At 36.3% G+C, this 25773-nt stretch overlaps 2 protein-coding genes across 3 annotated transcripts in view; one reads left to right on the plus strand and one right to left on the minus strand.

The window, feature by feature from the left end:
- The window catches only part of LOC126778478 (uncharacterized), a 254188-nt gene that overhangs the window by 104391 nt on the left and 124024 nt on the right, over positions 1 to 25773 (plus strand). The window lies entirely within an intron of this gene.
- The window catches only part of LOC126778446 (uncharacterized), a 79034-nt gene continuing 69154 nt past the window's right edge, over positions 15894 to 25773 (minus strand). For both annotated transcript variants that reach the window (XM_050501989.1, XM_050501988.1), the window contains 5 exons: positions 23652 to 23815; positions 22679 to 22792; positions 22101 to 22190; positions 21220 to 21330; positions 15894 to 20452 (listed from right to left, as the gene is read on the minus strand). In XM_050501989.1, coding sequence (XP_050357946.1) covers positions 20082 to 20452; positions 21220 to 21330; positions 22101 to 22190; positions 22679 to 22792; positions 23652 to 23815 — 850 coding nt within the window. In that variant the 3' untranslated portion in view covers positions 15894 to 20081. The remainder of the gene's footprint in view (positions 20453 to 21219; positions 21331 to 22100; positions 22191 to 22678; positions 22793 to 23651; positions 23816 to 25773) is intronic.

Raw genomic sequence — 25773 nt, forward strand, 5'->3', positions numbered from 1 at the left:
AACCTCTGAGGGTGCCAACCACGCTCCCCAGGTGGTCCCTTGGCCAGCTGGATCGTGAGCTGGTCAGGGAAGCTGCTATCGTGCAGCGATGGGGTTCCGCCGGAAGGAGGGAGGGTGCCAGTGTCGACGAGCTGGCGGACCGCATGCGCAGCGCTCTAAAGGAGGTGTACGATGCGGCCATGCCGAGGACCCGGCGCAGGGTACCGTGCCGCCAGGTATACTGGTGGTCGCCCGAAATAGCGGAGCTTCGAGCGACATGTAACCGGGCGCGGAGGGCATACGTCCGCTGTCGCAGGCACAACGGCCTCGACGCGGACTTGGAGGGACAGCTGTGGGCCACTTATCGCCAGCTGAAAAAAGAGCTGCAGCAGGTGATAAGTCAAGCTAAGGAGAGAGCAAGGGAGGAGCTTCTGGTGAGCCTGAACAGGGACCCGTGGGGAAGCCCGAAGCTGCCGGATCTCCTCCTGCGACTGGTTGGTGAATTATTTCCCCAACCAGGCGAACACGTCCCACCAAGTATGACCCCTCGCTCTGTAACAGATGACAGTGCGGCTCCACCACTCGTTACGGAGCGAGAGATGGAGATGGCCCTCGATCGATTGAGGGCCAGAACCACAGCGCCGGGTCTGGACGGGTTTCCAGGGCGTGTTCTGCGTGATGCCTTGGAACATCTAGGTGGGAGGCTTCGGGAACTGTTTGATGAATGTCTTTCCAGTGGGCAGTTTCCGAAGCTGTGGAAGGAGGGAAAGTTAGTTCTGTTGCGGAAGGAGGAGCGTCCACTCGATTCTCCTTCGGCATATAGGCCAATTGTGCTGCTGAATGAGACTGGCAAGCTCTTCGAGAAGATCCTCGCTGCCCGTCTTATTCAGCGCCTCAACGAGGTGGGGCCGGGTCTTTCAGAGGCTCAGTACGGGTTCAGGGAGGGTCGATCAACCATTGACGCCCTGGATACCCTAAAGACCTGGACCACCGAGGCGGTGGCCCGAGGAGACGTAGTCCTGGCGGTATCGCTGGACGTAGCGAACGCCTTTAACAGTCTTCCCTTCGAGACGATAAGGGAGTCACTCCGATACCACAGGGTTCCTTCCTACCTCAGAAGGCTGTTGGTGGCATACCTCCGGGACCGAGTGGTCCTCTGGGAGGGGGGCGATGGGTGACTTGTCCAGCGTTGGTTAGGCTGCGGCGTTCCACAGGGGTCGGTACTCGGCTCAATCCTGTGGAACGTCGGATTCGATTGGCTCCTTAGGGCCCCCATCCTTCCCGGAATGAGGGTGTTGCGCTACGCGGATGACACCCTCATCACGGCGATGGGGCAGACCTTTCAGGAAGCGGCCCGCCTGGCCGAGGTCGGAGTATCGCTCACGATGGACCGGATTGGGATGCTGGGCTTGAGGGTCTCTGTCACAAAACCAGAGGCCCTCCTATTCCACGGTCCACGTCGGGGTCCCCTTCGAGGGGCGTCTATCACCGTCCAGGGGACGGTGATTAAGGTGCAAGCCCAGATGAGGTATCTGGGCCTGATCCTGGACGGAAGAGGGAGCTTCAGGCAGCATTTTGTCCAACTCGGCCTGAAGCTCATAAGCGCTGCTGCTGCCCTGGGCCGCCTCCTACCCAATGTAGGAGGGCCGGAAACACCATGTCGGTGCTTATACGCTGGCGTGGTACGCTCCATAGCGTTGTACGGTGCACCCATTTGGGTGGATGCTCTCACCGCTCGTAACAGAGCTTTTCTGCGGAGGCCGCAAAGAGTCATAGCGGTGAGAGCGATACGTGGGTACCGTACGGTGTCATGGACGGCAGCGACACTTCTCGCGAGCGATACGCCCTGGGAACTCCAGGCAGAGGTGCTTGCGGAAGTGCACCGGTTCCGGGTGGAAACGAGGTCAAGCGGCGTCCGTCCAGGATCGGCGGAGGTTGAGCGAGTCAGGGCCCTAGCCCAGCGAGTCTTGATTCGAAGGTGGAGGAGGACCTGAGGTTCCCCTCGGCAGGCCTAGTGACAGTGAAGGCGGTCCGCCCCCACTTGGGTTGCTGGGTGGAACGGAGTCACGGCACACTCATATTCAGGCTGACGCAGGTACTTACCGGAGACGGTTGTTTCGGTAAGTACCTGCACCGGATAGCGAGGCGGGAGGTGACATCCTCCTGCCATGAGTGTGGTGCGCCTTCGGACACAGCGTGCCACACTCTGATGGAGTGTGCCGCTTGGGGACCTCAGCGCCTGTCCCTGGCGGCCTAAGTCGGTGAAGACCTCTCGCTGCCGAGTGTGATAAATGCCATGCTTGGTAGCGAGAGGTGCTGGTTGGAGACGGTCTCCTTCTGCGAAAATGTCATGTCGCAGAAAGAGGCAGCGGAGCGGGAGCGTGAGGAGAGGGCCTCCGCTGACTCGCTTCGCCGAAGAAGACCGGGGAGAAGGCGTCAGCGCTATGCGCATCTTCTCCTCCCGCCCTAAGTGTTGCCGGGGTTAGGGGGTCTTTGTACCCTGAGAACCCCCTAGGATTTGGAGGCCTGCAGAGGCGGGCCAACCGTCTAGGCGTCACGGTAGTATGCGCAAGCGATCCCGTGACGCCCCTCGAAAAGGCGGTGTGGGTACCGCTGGTTTTTTAGTGGGTATTCCGGTGCATACTCGGCGCCGGCGAGTCCCACATACCCCCCCACTTCAAGTGGGGGAAACGCGTTAACGCGTTTTTCCAGCGAAAAAAAAAAAGGGTATTTTATTTCAATATAAGACTACATGTTATTACGTTTCTAATTTCGTATATATTACAGTCAGTTTCATGTATAATGAAAGCTAATATTATCAAGTCCTTAGAGTATACTAATAGTCGAACATAATAAAAATATTTGGTGAGCCGTGCGTAGTAAGTGACTTTAATTGTACTCAAATAACATTGAAATCCTTAAGAAAGAAAGTACGTTTGAATCAGCAACAAATTAAGTTCAAATAAAGGACCAATACTCGTAATTGAGATTTGAAAATAAAAGATGTCTGGTGTCCAACATCTATTATATATTGTATCTAATTTTTGCTGTCATGGATATTACAATATATCATAAATACCCAACCGTTTGAAATGTACTTAAAATGTATTGCGATAAGGTTGGTTTTTAGTGTGTTCCATATTTTTGAATACTTTGGATGTTTAGAAATCACTGGCGCTTTGATTGTTACTATTTTAATAACGGTTTGAATAAACTTATGTATTTAACAATGTTCGCGCTCCGATATATTTGGAAAAAAAGGATGATTTAAATAATTTGACGACTTGTTGTATGAATGTTATTGATCACTTTAAGGTTCTATGTACTTAACAATGTTGACTGTTACATTATATACGAAGCTGACTATACCAAAATGAAAAGAAGAAAGGAAAGTCATTTTTTTTTTTATAGAATAGAAAGGTGGACGAGCATATGGGCCACCTGATGGTAAGTGGTCACCAAACGCCCTCAGACATTGGCATTGTAAGAAATGTCACCCATCGCTTATAGCCAATGCGCCACCAACCTTGGGAACTAAGATTTTATGTCCCTTGTGCCTGTAATTACACTGGCTCACTCACCCTTCAAACCGGAACACAACAATATCTAGTATTGCTGTTTTGCGGTAGAATATCTGATGAGTGGGTGGTACCTACCCAGACGAGCTTGCACAAAGCCCTACCACCAGGGAAGCCCTACCACCAGTAAATTATTTATTTATTTATAATAATAGATTAGGCAGTATTTGAAAAAATCACATCAATAATTTTGGTTAACAATAAAATGAAAAACATTACCGGCGTTACTTATTAACGTTACTTAGCGACTGATTAGTTAAATACTAGTTTCTTCCTTTCCGTCTCTGTTAATTTGACATTCGAAAGAAGAAGACACGCGGCATTGTTAAATTAGTCACACGCTTAACAAAGTTTGTAAGTAAGGCCGTGTTGTTACTTGAAGTGGCGTGAAAATCGATTATTTTATTCCTAAGGTATCATCTAAGCAGTAGTTGAATGAGCTTCAAGTCTTCTGCTCAACATTGAGTATGTGTGCTCCATCACGAAGAACAAACAAAACTACCGCCTTAGACTTTGAAAATACATAAAAATACTATAATATAAAAAAAAATGTAGAATATGGGAAATATAATAAATGTAGTTGCGGTAGTAGCGACTAGTCATGTAAGATTCGCGACATCATCAAAACGTAAACGTCAAAGTTTTTATCACAAGATTCAAACTAATAAAGTTCACACCCCACAGCTTGCATTCCTTTGTGATATTATGAATAGCATTTCCACACTTTGTCTGTAGTTTGTGTAAGCGGTAGCACTTGAAAGTGAAAAACTATTTCGTGCATGTAATGTCATGTTATACAAATTTTATGCACTTCTTACCATAGCGTTATTTTTTTGGTTAATGAATTTTATTTGTGAGAAGTTATTGAGTTTTTCCATCAAAAATTTTTCAATAACAGCCCGAAATCTAGGAGTTGGTGGTGTCCATACTCCTGGGTAACGGAAATAACGTAAATAAGGCTATTCTGTAAGACTCAAGTAAGTTGTTAACATTTCACGAGTGAGTCATAAAGTTAATTCTTACAGAATCACATTACTTGTAGAATTTTTATTCATTTTTTTCTCATAAGATTGCAAGATTGTAGGAAATAAGAGAACGCTTGTGTTTACGCACCATAATATATTTAATATGGTTAGTCTTCCATAAAAATGGTCTCTGAAATTGGTAAGAATGACATGATCATCATTAGAAAGTGATTGAATTTCACATCGAATGTGTTACGCAAATAACGAAACTCTGTTATTTAGTATTGTCCATAAATACTAATGTACCTTAAGTGCTTGAAGATGTTAGCATACATTAACAACACATTTCTCGCAAGACGACAGTGTGAGTACATAGCCACTTGTATATAATCTACATAAACTATTGAGTCGAGGCGTCCCAGAATAACACGTGGGTTTAAGTAAGGTGGGATGGTGAGATGAAAGTTATCAGGACACAATAAGTCAAAGTTTTGCTTGGTGGTACGGCTTAGTATAAGCCCGTCTAGTTAGATACCACCCATTTATCAGATATTCCACCGCCAAAGAGCAACACTTAATATTGTAGTTTTCCAATTTGAAAGGGTAGTGAGCCAGTGTTGCAACCTTTTTGCAGCCTTTATCAGTTTGACGAGCCGGTTGGCGTCGTTGAATGATACTTGCCTTTCACGCCGAAGGTTGTGGGTTCGATTCCCACCCAGGACAGACATTTGTGTGTATGAACATGTCTGTTTGTCCTGAGTCTGGGTGTAATTATCTATACAAGTATGTATTTCCAAAAAAAAAGTAATGTATTTAGTATATTAGTTGTCTGGTTTCCATAGCACAAGCTTTGTATCCCGGGATATTATTATTATTATTTCTATTTAACTTTTAAAGTTTATCTTCTTTCGAAGGGTTTAAGCCTAAAACGCGGGCTGCAGCCAAGCGTTAAGGAGTGTTGCTTATATTAAAAACGTTGATGATAAAGTGGATGATGATAAAAACTTTCGGGTGATACGGCAGGTGTTAAGGATTATGGCTTTTTGAAGTATATGGAGGATATACGCTGGCATTTGTAAGGTGTTCAGATTTTGTGTCAAGGATTTTGGCACGATACACACACGGTGTGGAGGACTATTGGGACTATGTGTACTGTTTGTGCTTTCCATTGCGTTTTAATTTCTATGGCGAGATCTTGATATTTACTTAACTTTTCAGATATTGTGGTTTGTATGTTATGTGAATTAGGAACGGCTATATCGATAAGATAAACGATTCTATTGATTTTATCATGAACGGTAATATCTGGTCTATTATAACAGATAGTTTTGTCAGTTATTATTGTTCTATCCCAGTAGATTTTGTGGTTTCTATTGTCTAATACACTTTCCGGTTTATATTTGTAATATGGATTCATTTCTGTTATAAGTTTATATTTGTATGCTAAATGTTGGTGTATGATTGCAGCCACTTGATCATATCGATGCTTATAATCGGTCTGTGCGAGAGATTTGCAAGCCCCCGTTATGTGTTGAATAGTTTCAGAGGCTGCGTTACAGTGTCTACATAAGTCAGTAGGTTGATTATGATCCTTCATTATGTACTTCCTATAGTTACGAATTGCTATTATTTGGTCTTGAATGGCGAGCATAAAACCTTCAGTCTCAGGAAACAGTTCACCTCGTTTGAGCCATTCGTTCGACTTCTCTTTGTCGACGTGGGGTTGGTTCAAATAGGCTCGGTGCCTACCATGCAGTGTTTTTTCAGCCCATGCCAACATTTGTTGTTGTGTACTTATGATATGTTCGTTTACTTGAGTGTTTTTGTCATGTAGGTTTAATGGTGTAAGCTTTTTGTCTATTTCTGTTGCGTGTCTATGTAGAGGTGAGTGTTCGGATTTATCATGGAAGTATGCTCTGAGTGAGAGTATCTGCTTATTGTGTAAATTGTGTATCTCTATTAATCCCCTTCCTCCTTCTTTGCGTGGTAGTGTGAGCCTTTGAATACAAGATTTTGGATGATGTTTCCTATATTTAGTGAAGTGAGTGTTTATAGTTCGCTGCAATTTTTTTTATGTCACTTTTTGACCATTGTATTATTCCGAAAGAGTACGTAAGTAAGGGTATGGCAAATTTGTTAATTAATTTGTTAAAGCTTTTATTGTGTTTTTAGAGTTAAGGTGTGTCTTTAATACGAGATTTAATCGGTGCGAGAATTTTGTAAGCAGTTCTTGTTTTGTCGTAGTTTGTAGTATTTGCCTAGATTGTTTAAAACCTAGGTATTTATATGTGCTTTGTTCATCCATTGGTTCAATTTGTTCACCAGTTTTGAGCGTGTAGCTATTATTAAGGATTTTTCCTTTCGAGATTGACAGAATTTTGCACTTGTCGACACCGAATTTCATATGAATATCTTTTGAGAACTGTTCCGTAATGCTTGCTAACTCAAGCAGCGTGTTTTTGTCAGTGGAGTAAAGTTTTATATCGTCCATGTACATGAGGTGTGATAAGTTATATGGGTGTTATTACCGTAAAGTGTGAATCCAGTATTGGTTTTATTTAACAAGAGTGAAAGAGGATTTAAGGCCAAGCAAAACCAAAGGGGGCTTAGAGCGTCTCCTTGAAAAATTCCTCGTTGGATACGAATTGGTTCAGTAGTTAGAGATTTCATGGACGATTGTTTTATTTTTAATACAGTTTGCCAGTTTTGCATAGAATTTTGAAGAAATGATATGAGGGTTGGGTTTATTTTATACAATTTTAAGACTATTATATGTTTAAGACATACAATAACCAGCTATGCGGGACTGAATCAAAGGCTTTTTGATAATCAATAAACATAGTATGGATATCTGATTTTGATTTTACCGCACTACTTAAAATGATTGCATCAAAAGTAAGCTGCTCTTTACAACTTTAGTTTAGTTAAATGTTTGTAGTATATTTCTTCACTTATGCAAGCTGATAAAATTTTATATATGGTTTGTAAGCAAGTTATTGGTCGGTATTTATCTGGATTTGTGGTATCATGTTTATCTTTAGGTACTAAATACGTGATTCCATGTGTTATATATTTCGGTAGTAAATGTGGTGATTTAATGAATGTATTTAAGTACTTATGAATGTATGAGTGTATGTTATGTTCTATGGGGTTTTCCCATGTCTTAGCCCAGAATTGTCGAAATATTTCAGCAGGAGGTATTTCTAGATTTTACTCATTGTCCTTGCAATTAGATAATAAATTTCTATAGAAGATTTTTTCATTGTTAGCAAATGTTTTGTTTTCTATTTTACGGGCAGTACACGTCAAATATCTCTTAAGTCTACTAGCTGCTGCATTGAGTTTCTGTTTTAAGGTATCTAAGAAGTGTTCTATATGCGTGTTTGTATTTTCATATTGTGCGTGTGATTGATATTGTGTCTTTATGAGTTCTACTGCAGCTACTACTTTTCGGTTTCTATTTCCTCTAATAAATTGTGTTAACCTGCCTATATTGACTCGCAACTTCCTTATTTTATTTTCTAATCTTCTTTGCCAGCTAGGTTTTCTGTATGATTTGTTTTGATGGTTGTTTTGTGTTAAGAATGTCATTCTTGCCCCATTACATTTAGCTGCTGTCCATGCTGCACAGTAAATTATTGTCTGTAGAGTGATAAAATCAGTATCAGTGTTTACAAATTTTGTCAGTATCATTGTATCTATGTATTTCATTATTAATGAAAACTTTTTAGAAGTTCTTTGTTTTGGAATGTATGGTCTGCTAGTTGGTTCAGTATCACAAAAATGTTCTAGAGAATGAACGAATGTGTTCTCTATTTCAGTGTTTACTTCTAAGGTCACATCATGATCGTGGGTGATATTTTCTATGTTTTGTTCATCGATAGGGGTTGATGTAACGGAATCAGTGCATGTAACTGTAGTGTTTTGCATTTTCCTAGCTTGTGAGTTTGTTTCTGAATTAGATTTGAATGCATCGTAGTGTGTAATATTACTTTGTTCTGTTATTTGTAAATGTTCATTATCTGTGTCTTCCGTTAGTGTGTGTGTATAATGTAATTCATCTGCTACTTGTTGTTTAATCAGTGTTAATCTATCTTGTTTAATATATTTATTATTTATTATTGCCCTTCGTTGATCCGCTAATCTTTGCTCTGTAATGTGTGGAAACTCTGGGTATAAGTTTATAAACTCTTCATACAAACATTTTCTATAAGCGGTCTTATTAGTCTCTAATTGTGTTATTTTGAAATAAATCCTAATAATTGCTTCATTGCATTCATTTGTCAATTTCATACGTTTTCCTGTTAGTGTGTTAAGGGATGTTTTAAGATTTGTGGCGTTTTGTTGTATCTGAGTTTGGATTACTTGCAATTCTGTTCTAACTTCATCGTAAATCTGATCAATGGTTTCTTGTGATAATAATTTCTTTTGTATAATAGCTCTACGTTGGTCACCAATTCTCTGTCTGCTTACTTCCATATGTGGATATTTATCTATAAATTTTATATGTAATTAAGAAAGATATGAATTTGTGTCTGATTCTAAATTTGTAAGATATAGGTTGGTACGTAGGATGAACTTATTCATTTCCATACTCCATTTTTTACGTTTTTTTACGCCACTGGTGGTGGGCACAGGTTCACTGACAAAATTTGTCTCCTGTGCAACATCCGCCAGTTGAGCACCGGTTGATGATGAATTTGGTGAAGATGCATACAAAATTGGTGATGAAGAGGGTATTGATGGAAATAAAGATTTGGAGGATGAATTAGAAGTCTGCATGGACTCTTCTTCTAACGATGGCACGTTCGCCTGTATATATTTTTTTGTTTTAGACCTAGTTATCATATTATTCCCACGAGTAGCTAGGGACACAAAAGTCAATCACAGCAGAGCCCTGCATTCACTGTGATAAGGGTAAATTAAATTAGAGGTCCCCTTGTCTCTTAAGTTCGCATACTAACGACTAAGCACCCCCTTAGTCATGGAGCCCTCGGCGTACGCTGTTCCACCTTGGCTTGGGCTGTATCTCTCTTGGTCTGTCTTCTCATCTTAGGCCAATCCAGCATGAGTAGCTCTATTGGCATATAGAATCATTGAAGTGCACAAGCCCCACCACGTCGGCAACGTAAAGATACTTCGGTGGAGTTATTATTATTAGTATTATCAGTATTATCATGCATTTATAAAAATACAAGAACGTACTGTAAATAGTTTTAAACATTAACAATTATTATGGAGCTCTTAGAAGTGACGACATAACATGATTAATTCTATAACGAATTTTATACAATCGTATAATAAAAGTTTGGTCATGCTTTTACTAAAATATATTCTAATATAAATCATTTTTTACGTTACAATACTTTTATTGCTGTTTTTAGAAATAGCATTTTTTTTAAATAAATTTTATGCAAAATGTGATTGTTAAAATATTTCTCCATAACTGACAAATACGTAAAAGCAATATTCGTTTAGAAAATGCCCTTAAAAATGAATATTTTATTAGTGAGACAATTAATTAACTTAAAACTACCGTATATGTTTTCAAAACTAAAAACGATTAAGATTGTGACTTATTTATAAATTACCATTACTATTATTATGCAGCTTAAGAGTTCATTTGTCTGTTTGAACTTAATAATCTCAGGAATCAGAAACTACACTAAAAATATTATTGCGTTAGAAAGCCCTTTTATATAGAAAGGTTTTGTATAGAAAGGCTATATAACATCACGTTAAGTCTATCGTAACGTGATTTTATTTTATAATAATGGACTGTAGCTACTAGCTGCCCGCTACGCAGTAAATTAAACAGTTTCATTCTGGTCGTTTTTAATTAAAATAATAGCATTCTATATTCTCTATATTCTTCTCATTCCGTGAATCGACTTTTACAGCTAATTTAATTAAAAACCGACCAATCGTTAATTTGTTGCAGAATTTAATGAACGGATACAAAGTAACTTTCATAATATCAGTTGGAGTTAGAAGTTTCATAAAAAACTAATTAATTTAAATGTACTTTATAGAATCATATTAATATTATAAAAAGGTACATTAGAATAATTTACGTTAAAGACTTATATGTTATATACTAACAAAAATTTAAAATAGCTACTTTATAAACCATGACCGCGTGGAATGATTGCAAAAATACTATCAGCATTAGGTGAGTTGTATTTGTTTGTTTATCCGCACAAAAATTATTTGATTTTACTTTTATATTGTGGTAAGTATAGTTTAAGGATGGATGCGTCTGCCACAACTATACTATACAGATAATACTTTGTACATACGAGAGATCTCTTAAATTTGCAATTACAATTATAATAATAATGTCCTTGGACATTATTCTCAAACGGCCATCTGATCCAAACTAAGCAGATCTTGTACTATGGAAACCAGACAACTGATATACTACATATACTACTTTTCTTTTAGAAAATACATACTTATATAGATAATTAGATCCAGACTCAGGACAAACAGACATTTTCTTGCACACAGATATCTGTCCTGGGTGGGTGGGTATCGAACCCACAACCTTCGGCGTGAAAGGCAAGTATCTACCAACCACGCCAACCGGCTCGTTATTATTTATCTATCTTTAATAGATAACGCATAGTAAGCATTTATGGGTTTAAAAAAGAAAGAGAAAAATAAAATATAATAAATGTTAACGTACAAGCTTAAGCACCTGCCTTCAACAGCACCAATTAGGTTAGGTATACTGGGCCCAATACGTGTCTTCGGTCCTCCTATTTATACGACGTCTATATATAATGATAGAACTCACAGAGAACACACATTACAGTTTTTTATTAGAGCGCGTAAAATTTCGACCGGTTAGTTCAGATATCAACGCGTGTGGCACTGTAGTCGCGCGTCTAACTTATACGCGTAATTTTATTTTTATTTTATTAGGATCTCCAACAAGAAATAGACATGACAAGCTTTAATATAATATGCGAATTATAAATCTATGTGCTCCCTCAGTTACAGGACCCCACAGCATCCATCACATATAACTAAGTAACAGCGAATATAAATAGTAAAATTAAAATTAAGAACTTAACAAATTTAAAGTGATATGACTTAAAGAACTAAAACAAAAACAGAACTTATGTTAAATGACTAAAATTTAAGAATAAAATTTGAAATAATAATCTAATCGGTTTCTATTGTGAATGAAGAAAGTACTCAAACTCATTCCAAAAAAAGAAATAATGAACTACATAAATCATGTTTCTAAAAATTGTGTTATCTTATAAATTAAGATAAAAAATAATAATTAAATGTGTAGTTTTTTTTATTTATTTTGATAAAAATCTTTTTATTAATGATTTGTTACATAGTAAAAGTCACATATTAATTTTGAGCGTTTTCTATAAATACATCCTCTTAAACTTTGCAGTTTCGATCAGTAGGTTTTGACACAAAAGATATTTGAAAAAGCGCTTGGAAAAGGAATGGAGTTCGCGGTAGGTGTACGTATGTGTGCGTAGGTGTGGGTAGTTATGCATGGTACGAGTGGATAGATATATTGCTGGGTACTGATTGCACTGTGGTTAGAACAATAATGGTGAATCATATCCAAAGTTTGCGGTTACAAGCCCGAGTATCTACGTCACTGAATTTTCACGAGGATAATTTACGCATGTCGTTCTCGGTAGTGAAGAAAAACATCGTGTGGAAAGTAGGGTTGGATAAAAGAGTGTCATATGTGTAAACACAAATAAAACGGATAGGAGTAGTAAGGTGAAATAATATTACAAACCCTTTCCTTATCTATTGGTATTTGACATTTGCAAAGTGTTGATATTATTACACAATGGGCCTCATAAGAAGGCTCAAGGTCACTCAAAGGGCAATGGAGAGGGCTATGCTCGGAGTTTCTCTGCGAGATCGAATCAGAAATGATGAAATCCGCAGGCGAACCAAAGTAACCGACATAGCCCGAAGAATTGCTAAATTGAAGTGGCAGTGGGCGGGGCACATTGCTCGCAGAACCGACGGCCGCTGGGGCAGAAAAGTTCTCGAGTGGCGACCATCAACCGGAAGACGTAGCGTAGGCAGGCCCCCTACAAGGTGGACCGACGACTTAGAACGAGTCGCGGGAAGCCGTTGGATGCGGGCAGCGCAAGATCGGGCAACGTGGAAATCCTTGGGGGAGGCCTTTGTCCAGCAGTGGACGTCTTTCGGCTGATGATGATGATGATGATGATGATATTATTATGGTAAACCCAGGTGCATTCTGTATTTCCCTACTCTCATAAACGAATTTTTAAAATTATAGACTAAGATCTAAAAGATCTCCATATTGGAGATACTTTACGCCGATGACGTATGCCTCATGTCCGACAGCATGGAATATCTCCAAAACTATGTTGACGTACTCCACCAATCTTGTCAACGGTTTGGCCTGGTTATAAGTGCTACCAAGACACAAGTCATGAAACAACCACCAAGACATTTCCAAGCGGATCCAACGGCACTAAATCTGGATGGGAAACTACTAAAGAAAGTCACTCACTTTAAATATCTTGGGAGCAACATTTGATCTGAAGACACATTGTCTTCGGAAATTCCATCACGTATGCCTACGCTGCCGCCAATTTCGGAAGATTCACTGATCGTGTGTGGAAATCCTATGACCTCAAATTAGAGACAAAGATTAGTGTCTACAAGGCACTAATTATCCCCGTTCTTTTATATGGCTCAGAGACATGGTGTATCTACAAATAAGACATCAAAAAACTTGACACATATCACTTAAGGTGTCTACGTTCAAAATTATAATTTCAGTGGTTTAACTCAAAGCCAAAAATATACTTTATTCAAGTATCTAAACTATCACAACCACTTTTGAATTGTAATTTTACAATTTTTTTATTTTAACGGGAGCTTTATGTTCAGTTCGCTGGAATGTAGATTCTACCGAGAAAAACCAGGATTTTAGTAGTTACTCTTTATAACAATTAGCAAATTACATATTTTATTTATATATCATATGAACGATCAACGAATGCTAACTCCAATCTCTTATATCATTTTTATAATCCTGTACAGTAATAATATGACTTATTTATTGGTAAATATTTTTTTATTTAATATTAAATTTAGTTTAAACCCACGATCTTCAGTTCAGAATCACTTCCTCTAACCACTGGGCCATTTAGGCTAACTTATATCTTATGATACTGTTACTACTTTTGTTTAAAATTAAGTATAAAACTTAATTTTAATTTAATCATGATCTTCGTATGTATTAATACTAACTTACCATTAACCAGGAACGCAGCTGCTACAGCAAGTGGGCGGTAACATAGACTTGTTCATAGCACTGATATACCACCGCTAATATTTTTATACGTATAGGAAGTGATAGTGCGTAAAGGTATCTACAATTTATGACATTGTTTTGTTCAATCCAGTTTAAGTGTTTTTGGCGAACATCCAGAATAATACACGACTTGTTTAGCGTGAGATGAGTAATGACATTACTACTTACATCCGTGAAGTATAACTATGACTGTGACTCGGTGTTTTGAATTTAGAATTCAAGTATAAATACATACTTGAATCATCATGTTACAGGATTAAATGATTTTTTAAGCTACCAACGGCTCGGACTGTAGATTCAATTATCAAGAAGAACCGGATAGATACTCAGTAATTACTCTATTCCACCTTAAATACAAAAGTATATTCTTTATAAATTATTTTAAAAAAAAACATTTTTCCTGCATAAAAATTAAGAAATACTAATAATTTTTATCATATGTATAGTCTTTTATCGAGTAATAAACCTGTTTTAACATAAAATTTTAATTAATTAAGTAAAAAGCCAAGCTAAAAACATCTGCTGAATCTTATAATATTAAAGAAACGAATACTATGCCGCGGGAAGACTGCGGAGTCGGAAACAACAAATGCTTGTCGTTTATTTATTTAAAATAGATCTATAATTATAATTGCGAATAAACAGAATATTATTGTACTTCATGACCTTTACTTTGTAAAATTGCGTATCGTAAAAAAACAATTAAAAAAATACTTTATACAAGTAGGCTTTTACGGGTGCTTACAGTAGTCAGTTACTTTGATATGGCTCATTAGCCCGTCATGCTTCGTTTGCACTTATGGCATTTATTAGAAATCGGTGCTGTGTCTCAGTAACTTAATGATTAATTGATAGTGTCTATTACGCAATAAAATAATTTATGTATATACTATATATGAAAAAAAATGTAATGTATGTAAATTTTGTGAATTTCTGTATAGGACATAATATGAACAAAATATTAATTGTATATAATATTTGATAATTACATTGAGCTCCTTGTCATTTTCCCTCGATATAATCTATATTCCGAACTAGAGGTCGCTTTATGTTTAATAAAATTCTGTAAGATGACGATTCAATGGTGCTCATAAGAAATAACTTGAATAAAGAACATTTGGTTTTAATTTTATGGACGATAATTTTTTTTTTATATATATAGAAAAGATAGGTGGACGAGCATTTGGGCCACCTGATGGAAAGTGTTCACCAACACCCATAGACATTGCCATTGTAAGAAATGTTAACCATCGCTTTCATCGCCAATGCGCCACCAACCTTGGGAGCTAAGGTGTTATGTCGCTTCTGCCTGTAATTACACTGGCTCACTCACCCTTCAAACCGGAATACAATAAAACCAAGTACTGCTGTTTTGCGGTAGAATATCTGATGAGTGGGTAGTACCTGCCAAGACGAGCTTGCACAAAGCTCTACCACCAGTGAAAATCATGACACACTATAAATATGTTTTCGTCATATGAGGCAAAACGTAATTACAATCATTCGTTTTAAAAATTTGTATTATTTTTTCATATCACGAGAAAATGGGTCGCACACGATCCGTTAATCGGTCACCTTAATTCATAGATACTAATACTGCAAGAGGTACCACTTTTTAGGTCGTATATTATTATTCTATAAAATCGAAGATTTCAACATGCCTGTAATTACAGTAGACTTCTCAATCTTTAAATCCCAATACTAATTTTACCAGTTCCAGTTCATTAATTACCATTACCAGTTTATGTTTGGTGATATAATAAGTGACGAACTTCCACACAGGCCTATCATTAAAAATTAAAAATACAAAAGTTAAAACTAGAATATGCCTTCACGTGTGTGATTACTTTGTTATACACTGAAGCTGCGCCCTGGAGCTCTTCAATTCTACACTTCGCTGCTTGCACGCACTCACTAGATTAATTTTATTAAATTTTTTCCCTTGTAAAGGAAAATTTCTGCTTACGTAAATGAATTTGAGCTCCACTTAAAAAAAAACACGCAGTTTTTTTATATCATTTATTTTTCGGTATAGGAGATCGTACATGCGTTGGATATATGGATACTGTACATTCATTATCAAAGTAAACGATAATATGTATAATAAAATGTAAATATATATAGATATATATTATATATAATGATTTACTACATAATGTATTGGCACCAATACGTCACTTACACGTATCGTATTATGGACGCTAGTACGAAAGACTACAGAAATAACGTAATGTCAAAAACGACCGGCCCGGGGTGAAGCACGTACACACTACGAGACGAAACACGAGTATAATTGAGCACGTGACACACTGTCGAGTAAGTCCGAGTGAGCGTGCTTGAGTAAGTTCTTCTATATTTTTATAATTTATATGTTATATGCTAGTTGTGAATTATGTTGAAATCAAACAGATATATAAGAACGTATTTACTTCATATGTTTATGTTATGAAACGAATACAATTTAGTCTTTCTTCTTCTTCTGCCTAGCGTTTTCCCGGCCTAGTAACGCCAGGGTCCGCTTTCCTGCATCTACGCCTCCACTTTGCCCGATCTAAAGCGTAACGGATACAATTTAGTATACTTGTATAAGTGTTTATTACCAGTGATTTATACCGAAAGTATGTGCGAATTTCAGCTCTATCGGCTGTGTGGAACTAATGTAAATTAAGTGGCAATATTTAATCCACACACATACGTGATTTTTGTATGGAATAGTGCCGACTAACTAAAAAAATATAGACTAAATAGTAAATATTAATCATTATTAAAATGTTCTGTAGAGTTAATTTTTTATCTCACTGTTTGAATTGAATGAATTCCTCTGTGTGATAACTTTGTATTAACAAACTGTATATACTTCTTATGTTGAAAACATCAAGCTGAGTGCTGCCTATTCGTTACGTCACATCGCTTTGTCACGTAAAAACATATAACATATACTTGTAGTAATAATTATTATTTTTGTTTGTTTTTAAAATATCTTTCTTCATTTTACCTATTCATATGAGTATTTTCTAATTCTCTTTGACACTCTTTTAGTAACTTATTTACAGTTGTTTACGAATAAACATGTATAATAAATATTAATATATGATCTGTTTATTTGTTATTTCTCCGAAGACTCAAACTTTTCTCTCGTAGTGTGTATGTCCGTCTCTATTTATTCAATTTCCATCAAGAGATAATATCGTATTATAATACTTTAATATCGTATATAACACATGACAGTGATGATAAAAATGGCAAAAGGTATCTAAAATTTTCAATTTCTCTTATTATATCAACAATAGTCGAACTATACAGTGGAAACGGTCTATTCCTGCTGAATAAGAAATCTTGTGGGTTGGTTGTGGGAGGTGATTTTCAAATATTATTGCTTAAATATATTTATTAATGTGTGATGATAAAACTCATTGGAACAACAAAGGCGATCCCCAAATAAGAATTTACTCAACGAAAAAGTTATCAATAAATCGATGAGTCAGTAAACAACCTGGGATCGACTTCATCAAATTGCGCTTGAAACACAAATTTATTAAAACCATCATCCACTTACTCGGATTAAAAATACATGAACCTTTAAAATGAATTGAATGAAAATTGTAGACACATGCCATTGATTTTCTTATAAGGGCTATGAGCGCAGCTATTGATTCGTAGGGCAACAGTGGGCAAAGACGATTTGGAGTTTATTATGTTATTATCAGTTTTGTCAAATTTATTTTAATCTTCAAACTAATAGAGACCCACCAGAGTTTTAGCAACACTGAGTTATTGCATCCTTTTCTAGCTACGCCGCTGATATACATACTGCGAACATATCGTGGGCTGGTCGTTTATAAAATGATTACTCAGACAAGTATACATGGTTTTATAGAGGGGCGGGGGTCGCGGGGTATAGTCGAGGAAAGGGGAAGAGCCAAACGTGTACGTCAGAAGATCTAAGCCATTACTCTATCTATAAATTCATCTATCTATTGAACTCGCATTACAAGAAGTTAAGGATGGACAGACAGGGTTCTACATAGCTCCTTAACTAGGCCGGACTCCGCAATGGACGGATCTTTACATTCTCATGAACAGGTACGTAAATTAAATTTCGTTTAAAATTACTGTCGAATTGACCAAAATTTTTTTTTTTTTTTGATACGGTACAAAAATACATTTAGCTATAATCTAACTTAACTAAACTAATCGATTTTTATAATTTCTTTCATTTTTTCGTTTATATTTCAGTGAACCCGCAACTCGCCCGCGCCTCTGTTATCACAATCTTAACAATATAACGATGATGCTGTGATACTAAAAACTAACGCACATTGCTATTTCATTGCCGATATAATTAAATTACGACTCGGTATGAATTCAGCCAAACAGCCGCTTATATATAAGAATGTTCACATAACTTATGAATTCGCAAAAAATAATTTAAAACTAAATTGACAATTCTATTACAGACGATTATCGATTAAAATGCAGTCGATTACACATTTTCAGCCATAGTGTGCCATGTGCGCTAGCTGAAAGCACTAACCTAGTGCACAGTTTGATCTGAGCTGTAAGAAAGTAATATAATAAAACTAATGATCAACATTGAACATGTGATAAACATTTTCATTTCAATCAAAATGTTAGCAAATGTACTCCATACAAAAATCGGTCCGAACTTAATGGACTTCTAAAATTGACATCGAAATTTACATAATTGTTAAGCTATAATACATCATATATTATTAGTTTACGAATTTGACGTCTATATAAAATATAGTATAGATATATGCCGGTAGGGCGTTGTATTCCGCGAGATTCGAGTTTCGTTTAGATAACACGCGAATCTCGAGGAAGTGACCTTAACATTACCAATAAATTACAAATTCTAAGTTTCATTTTCATTGGTGTTCATTGCTCTAAACATTCAGACATCGTAATATACCCAATAAAATTAAATATATTCAATTCACAATTTACCTCCATTTATATAAGAAAAATCTATTACAATTATCAACAATTTGGCACATTCCATTCCTGTTTTAAACACTTACTAGAACTAAAATAACAATGGCAAGGAAAGGAATAAGACAGAGGAAAGAATAACTACCGTTAGAGATGAAATATGCATAGAAGGTGCGTTCGTAGCAATGCATTCGACAGTTGCTTAGACGAAAAATGGGAGAAGATTATTCTTCTCTAAAGCTTTCAAATGGCAATCGAATTCAAGAACTTATATTGAAATTTTACTCAGGAAGGAAATATTAGTTTTACATTAAAAAATATATCATTTAATAAAAACTTGAAATGAAAATTCTTGTTATTAATAAAGTCAATAGAATTGCAAAATTATAAGAAATATTTTAGTAAGAGTAGAAGCATGTTATGCAATTACAATTTCAATTCTAGATTTAAAAAAGGAAAATGTTCACATTCTATTTAATTTTCTTCCCCACAACGTTAATTTCAAATGTCACTGCAACGAACGTGCCAAGACAGAAAGAGTTCTACTAAATACGTATAACAAATTATGATTATAGGAGCACTACGAAGGCTATACAAGGACACATTTCTACGAAGATAGTTCACACGATTTTAGTCCCTAAGATACAAGGACTAGTACACAATAAAGTCTAATTTACTGTAATATTTTTAACGACACAGATCGTTTACCATCTATAATACACGTCTAAGAGTATCGCATTCATTCATGTTTTGTTCAAGTCACAATACGGGCTTCAAAATTTGGACGATAATTTTTCTTTACTAAATTGACTCTCAATTTTGAGGATGAAGATTTTGGTACAATTTCAACTGATTTTATTCCAATATTCAGTACTTTTACCTCATTAGTTGTACAAAATGGAAATCAGGACTGTCTAAATACAATTTTCAGTCATATTTCTCTAGTACTTCTTGAGGATAAACTTGTCTACTAATAATCACGATAATTATTTCGATAGACATTAAAAGCTTTCCCTGCTGCGAGAATATTTAATATTATACGATGTAATAAAAAAATAACCCTAAACTTATTATAAATTAAAACAATCAATGGTATAACGAAAATAGTATTAGTTACTAAGATAAAATAAGATTACAAACATCATATTATTAAAGAAATTGATTACACGATTAAATATTTCAATAATATAATATATTAAAAAGTAATTGAGTCGATAAAAACTTAAAATAATGGCATCTTCACAGCAGAAAGTCAAATACTTAAATTGACAAAAGTCCTTTGATTAGCGCGAAAATATACAATACCGTTGTATAGGTTGGGTGATTCGCGTCTCCGTGTAAGGCCCTCACCGCGTGTCGCGCGGGTGAAGGAGAAGCCTGGATCGACCTTCTAGGAAAAACTGCAACTGCACCGCCATTAGACGATACAGCTACGCACCAGACCTCATCTGGTTCTGGTACTAAAAGCACTGCTCTCCAGCAGTGTTGAGCTAGATCTGGTGTGAGGATGGCGGGTGTGGATCTACCCCCCCTAAGCCATAGCACGCGGAGGTTACGCCCACAAGCTCCACATTCTAGCCGCCAGCCGTTAGGTGTAGGCTCAGCGTTCACAGCGGTCGCTGTCGCTCCACCTAAGGATTTGGGAGACAGTATTGTGTAATATAAATAAGATTATCTATCGGATTTTTGGAGTATTTGATTTAAGACTGCACATAGTAACAATAAATAGTTAGCAATGTAATCTCCTAGACAATCATTTATTACCTCTATATAAGATACATTTATTAATATTATGTTTTTTTTTAGTCGTCTCCACTGAATTATGAATTAAATACAAGGAAACATCAACGAATATAAGCCATATTTATATAAAAATCATCAAAAATAAAACCAATACAAACATTTAATGACTTATTAGTATGTACAACGATGACTGTAACTGGCTGATATACTTAAGATCGCGAGAAATGTTACAAATCATAATTTTGTGTGTAAGGTAAATAGGCTTGGTTTCTAGTTGGTCTGTAATTTTAGGGTGTGAAAAAAGATGAGGATAAGAAACGAACTGCTCAGTAAATTACAGATCTCATCTTAAAACAAAATATCTAAACTGGACCGGCACCACTGACTTTAGTAGTGAAACAACTTTGGGCCCTGCCGAAGAAATCTTTCTTTGTATAGTGTTCAAGATTATTACATAAATGCTTCTTTTTTGGCACGTGAAGCTTAATGTTAACAGGTTGTTTTGTTTGACGTTGAAAAAGTTAGAATGACATAACCTACATTTAAATAATATGACTTTTGTACCCGCACAATGGAGAGTTGGATAGAATGGGTCGCAGGCCTTTGTGTAAAAAAGCACCTTTCGGTTATATATACTCATGGTACAATAACATACCTGTTACTTTTAGCGTCACTCGCTTCAATTCCTTCAAGCGCTTGAGGTCCGGCGCGCGCGCCCCCACGCACCTGTACTCGCCGCCTTCTTCGTATAAGGCTTCTTTGATACCTGCCCAATTCACATTGTTTTAGAAACTTCTACATTATGCAAGTTTGTTTATGACACAAACATTTTGTACTCTTAATTTATTTTAAGTCCTTCGGGATGTTTGGTTGTTTTTTTTTTTGTAGAAAAGGAAGGCGGACGAGCATATGGGCCACCTGATGGTAAGTGGTCACCAACGCCAATAGACATTGGCATTGTAAGAAATGTTAACCATCGCTTACATCACCATTGCGCCACCAACCTTGGGGACTAATATGTTATTACTATTATGCCTGTAATTACACTGGCTCACTCACCCTTCAAACCTGAATACAACAATACCAAGTACTGCTTTTTTGCGGTAGAATATCTGATGAGTGGGTGGTACCTACCCAGACGAGCTTGCACAAAGCTCTACCACCAGTATAATTATAAAACAGATTACGTTTTTTTTAAAACTGTTACAAAAAATATGTATTTTGTAAAGGATAGCTTAAATTGTATTGTAAATCTAAAACAAATAATTATTTTATTGTTGTTTTGAACAACTCATAAGATGTAGCTTAAAATAAACAGTAACGTATTCCTTTATTTATCTTATAACCCGTCCGGATCGTTTACGTCACCGCGTCCTGTACATAACACGAAAGCCGCTGCTGACGGCAATGTATATTATTTAATTAATGTCTCAGGTGATTTGTTCTACGATAATAATAATAGTAAAAATATTTTTTTAATATTTTGTATACTATATAAATAAAAAAAGTACGTTACTAAGACTATCTAATACATACCTAGAACGCCATGCGCGTGATGAGAGCCAGCGGGAGCCCACGACTCACTGGAGTTACCGACCACACGTCTCCACCAGCACCCCACACTCCCTGCGTTATAATCAAGACGTGTTGTTAATTTGTCGGAAAACACAATATCCATATAATAATGAAGACTTAAGATTGTTGTTGTTTCTCTCCATACACGGTATCAGGAAAAGTAATCGAGAATAAATTTGTAATTTGACTCCTATCTTTATAATATTGTGTACAGTAAAGACATTCTAAAATTTAACATCTGAAATCATTTGTTATATGTAAACATTATATAATTAAGTCTTTTATATTATATACCTGTGGCCATTTAATTTTTAAGATAATTCAATAATAAGTCTCTATCAGACAATAGATATTTCTTTTCAAGATAATTAATCAATTTCACTACATTAGGTTATTGTTTGTATATTATCATCATTTTATTTAATTATACGTTTTTATAAATTAAAATACAAAGAAGAAGAAGTAAAACACATTTAAAACTGATTTATGAACTATATCTTCGTCAAAGATTGGATTGGAGCTGTTCAAGCATTTGGTACCTTTAGGACAATGTAACTGAACGTTCCCTCCCAAAGGAACTTCAACATTCTGATGATCTGGTACTTCATCGTTAGCATCTGGTTCCGCCGTTTGTGCGTTTTCATCCGCGGCTGCTACACAGTTAACATTATTATTAATAAAAGTAATCTTTATTTTTATTTATCTGTCTCGCGTTACCACCTCGTTGGTTTATTGGCTAGCTGAAAAGACCGCAAATCAAGAGATCCTCAATTTCCCAACTCCCATGCCTCCGAAAACACTATAAATTTATAAAGGAGGACTACATTTATGTTTAAAACTTGTACTATTTATAACTTCCTTACGATTTTGTTGCCCATATAAAAGCTAAAAGAATAACATAAATGTTTTATAGTCACCAGGAAATAAATCAAAATATACAAAACATAATAAAGAGACCCAACATTCCGTTAATATGAGTATGTTAAATAATTAAACGCATTGCTAAAATAAATAATTTTCTCAAATGAAATCAAAATATACTTTATTCAAGAATATAAATAAACATTTAATACAAGATTATGTTAAATGTAAATTGTATCGGAATTTATCTAATAGGTAAATAAGAATTACATATGTAAGTAATACATCAATCGTTTTCAAGACAAATACATTATATTTTAATAAATTACGGAGTTAATAATGTTTCTTTATGTGAACTAGTATTATTCAGAGTGAAAAATAAAGTGAACAATACCATCTATTAAACTTTTCACAAAATTATACACCATATCCGGTATAAATATATATATATATATATTTATAAATATATATCTTAAGCTGGTTTTACAAAAAGCTTAATTCAATCGACTAATGAGACAAATGTAAAGGCTTTAGGTCGTCTTTCCCCGAAGATACTGTGTAATTTATTTTACTATGGGTTTCAGTGTAGAAAGTGTTAATAATTATAATTAGCTTCGACTACTAACGAAATAATGGAACTGAAATACGTACGCAGCACATTAAGGTAGTATCCAATGGAAGAGTACTCAGTGTCCATCCATCGTGCCCTGCACCGATACCATCCGGCATGAGACTCCCTCAGCCTAGTCCAGCGGAGCGTGGCAGAGCCCAGAGATGCACCATCATCAGCGCCTACTTCCAGAGGTGTTGGTGGACTAGGAATATTAAAAATAGTTAAACTTACAGTACAGTAACAGCCTCTGAATGTCCCGCTGCTGGGATAAGGCATCTATCCTTTTTCGAGGAGAAGCTTTGGAGCTTATTCCAAAACGCTGCTCAGATGCGGGTTGGTAGATATATTTCTGGCAGAATTTCAGTAAAATTAGATACATGCAGATTTTTTCACTATGTTTTCCTTCACCGTCAAATTCCGTGGTGCTTGCTCGGGTTTGAACCAACGATCACAGGTTAGGATTCACACGTTCTAACCACTGGGCCGTCTCGGCTAAGCCTAATTGAAAAATATGATTTTGAGTTTTTTTAACGTCTTGCTACAATGCGAGTTGGTTGGTCGAATTCTTGGTAATAACTCATTGGTGTTCTAATACGATCATGCAACCATTGATTATATTCAAGACTGCCATTTAAAAGCCGATTTTGAAAATTATTTTTTAGCTATACTCCGTTTAAAGTGGGCGCCGTTACCGACGTCGATCAGAAAATAATGTTTTTATGATTATATTGAAGCTAGTGGTCGATTATACAGATATATAGATAATTTCCTAGTAACTGCAAGAAAGGCTCGGTGGAAATCTCTATCCAAGAATAAAGCAATTAGATCAGTGCTGAATGACTTCTCGTACAAGAATGGAAGAGTAAATGTTCAACAAGAACCATTCAATACATCTTTTGAACAATACATAGTACTTTCTCCAATTAAACAGACAATAGTAGCTCTCGCGACATTGCCACAATCAACACCTGGCCCAGGAAATTGACGATCATATACGACTTACGGCCCTGAAACTAAAGAACTTAATATTGACTAAACTATTTGATTTCAAGATTGATCATGATGAGGATGATAAAGAAGATGATGATGTTCTTACATCAAATTTTGATGCCCAATCTCTTTGGGGACTAATCAACTGCGCAGGAGATATAGAGCACAAGTGTGTAAAAATATAGACGCGTTAATTAGTGTCAATAGAACACTGGCGTATGGATAACCAAACGATGTAAAAATCGCTGATATAAAAACATGGAAAAACACAAATTCAATAAAAGCAGACGGATGATAAGAGTTTCTCTTACCTTGCATTAAAATGTCAGATATTGAGAAATAATAGATTAACATTGATATTATTCAATAGACATAGCTTCCATTGAATGCTCTTTTAATTTCCGTTTTATATTTTATAATGGGTTTTGCGAACATGAAAAACTACTGGTTTTTAAAAGACGCTTTCAATCATAAATATTTTACTTGATGACTGTTTGCCCGTTCTGACTTGATATATTCCTGTTGAATGAAGTATATTGTTCATTTATTTAAAAAAAAGATCTGAAACTTAAACTCAGCGCCACTATTAATCCCAATCTAAACTATCCAGAAACTTACTAAAACACAGATAAAAAAATTCAGAACTTTAATTTAAGATTTTATTAAAAGTTTGTTTAAAAACAAATAAAACATCATTAATACGACGTAAATAAAATTTAGTCCTTTTTTATATACAAAATCAATATGAGCTTATTTATTGTGTCTGTTAAGCTGTGCTTTTTTATTATTGTAATAACGTTTTGTATCGTAAGTTACTATGTAGACAATTAGCGAATGAGAGCCAGACCGCAATAAGTGTAACACTTACGACGTCGTCACACCTCGTATACGAGTACACACACTACGAGTGTATGACGTGTGTTATATTTATAATAATAAATACAATTTTAATTTTCATAATCTGAAAGAATAATAACAATTTAAATTTTACTTGCCCTCTAATCACATATTCTACCGTCAAATATGTGAGTGAGCTAGTGTAATTACAGGCATAAGGGATATAACGTCTTAGTTCCCAAGGTTGGTGGCGTATTGGCGAAGTAACGGGTGGTTATTATTTTTAGCGCCAGTATCTATGGGCGTTGACGACCGCTTACCATCAGGTAGCCC

Source organism: Nymphalis io, chromosome 26, assembly GCF_905147045.1.
Source record: "Nymphalis io chromosome 26, ilAglIoxx1.1, whole genome shotgun sequence".
Lineage (NCBI taxonomy): Eukaryota > Metazoa > Arthropoda > Insecta > Lepidoptera > Nymphalidae > Nymphalis > Nymphalis io.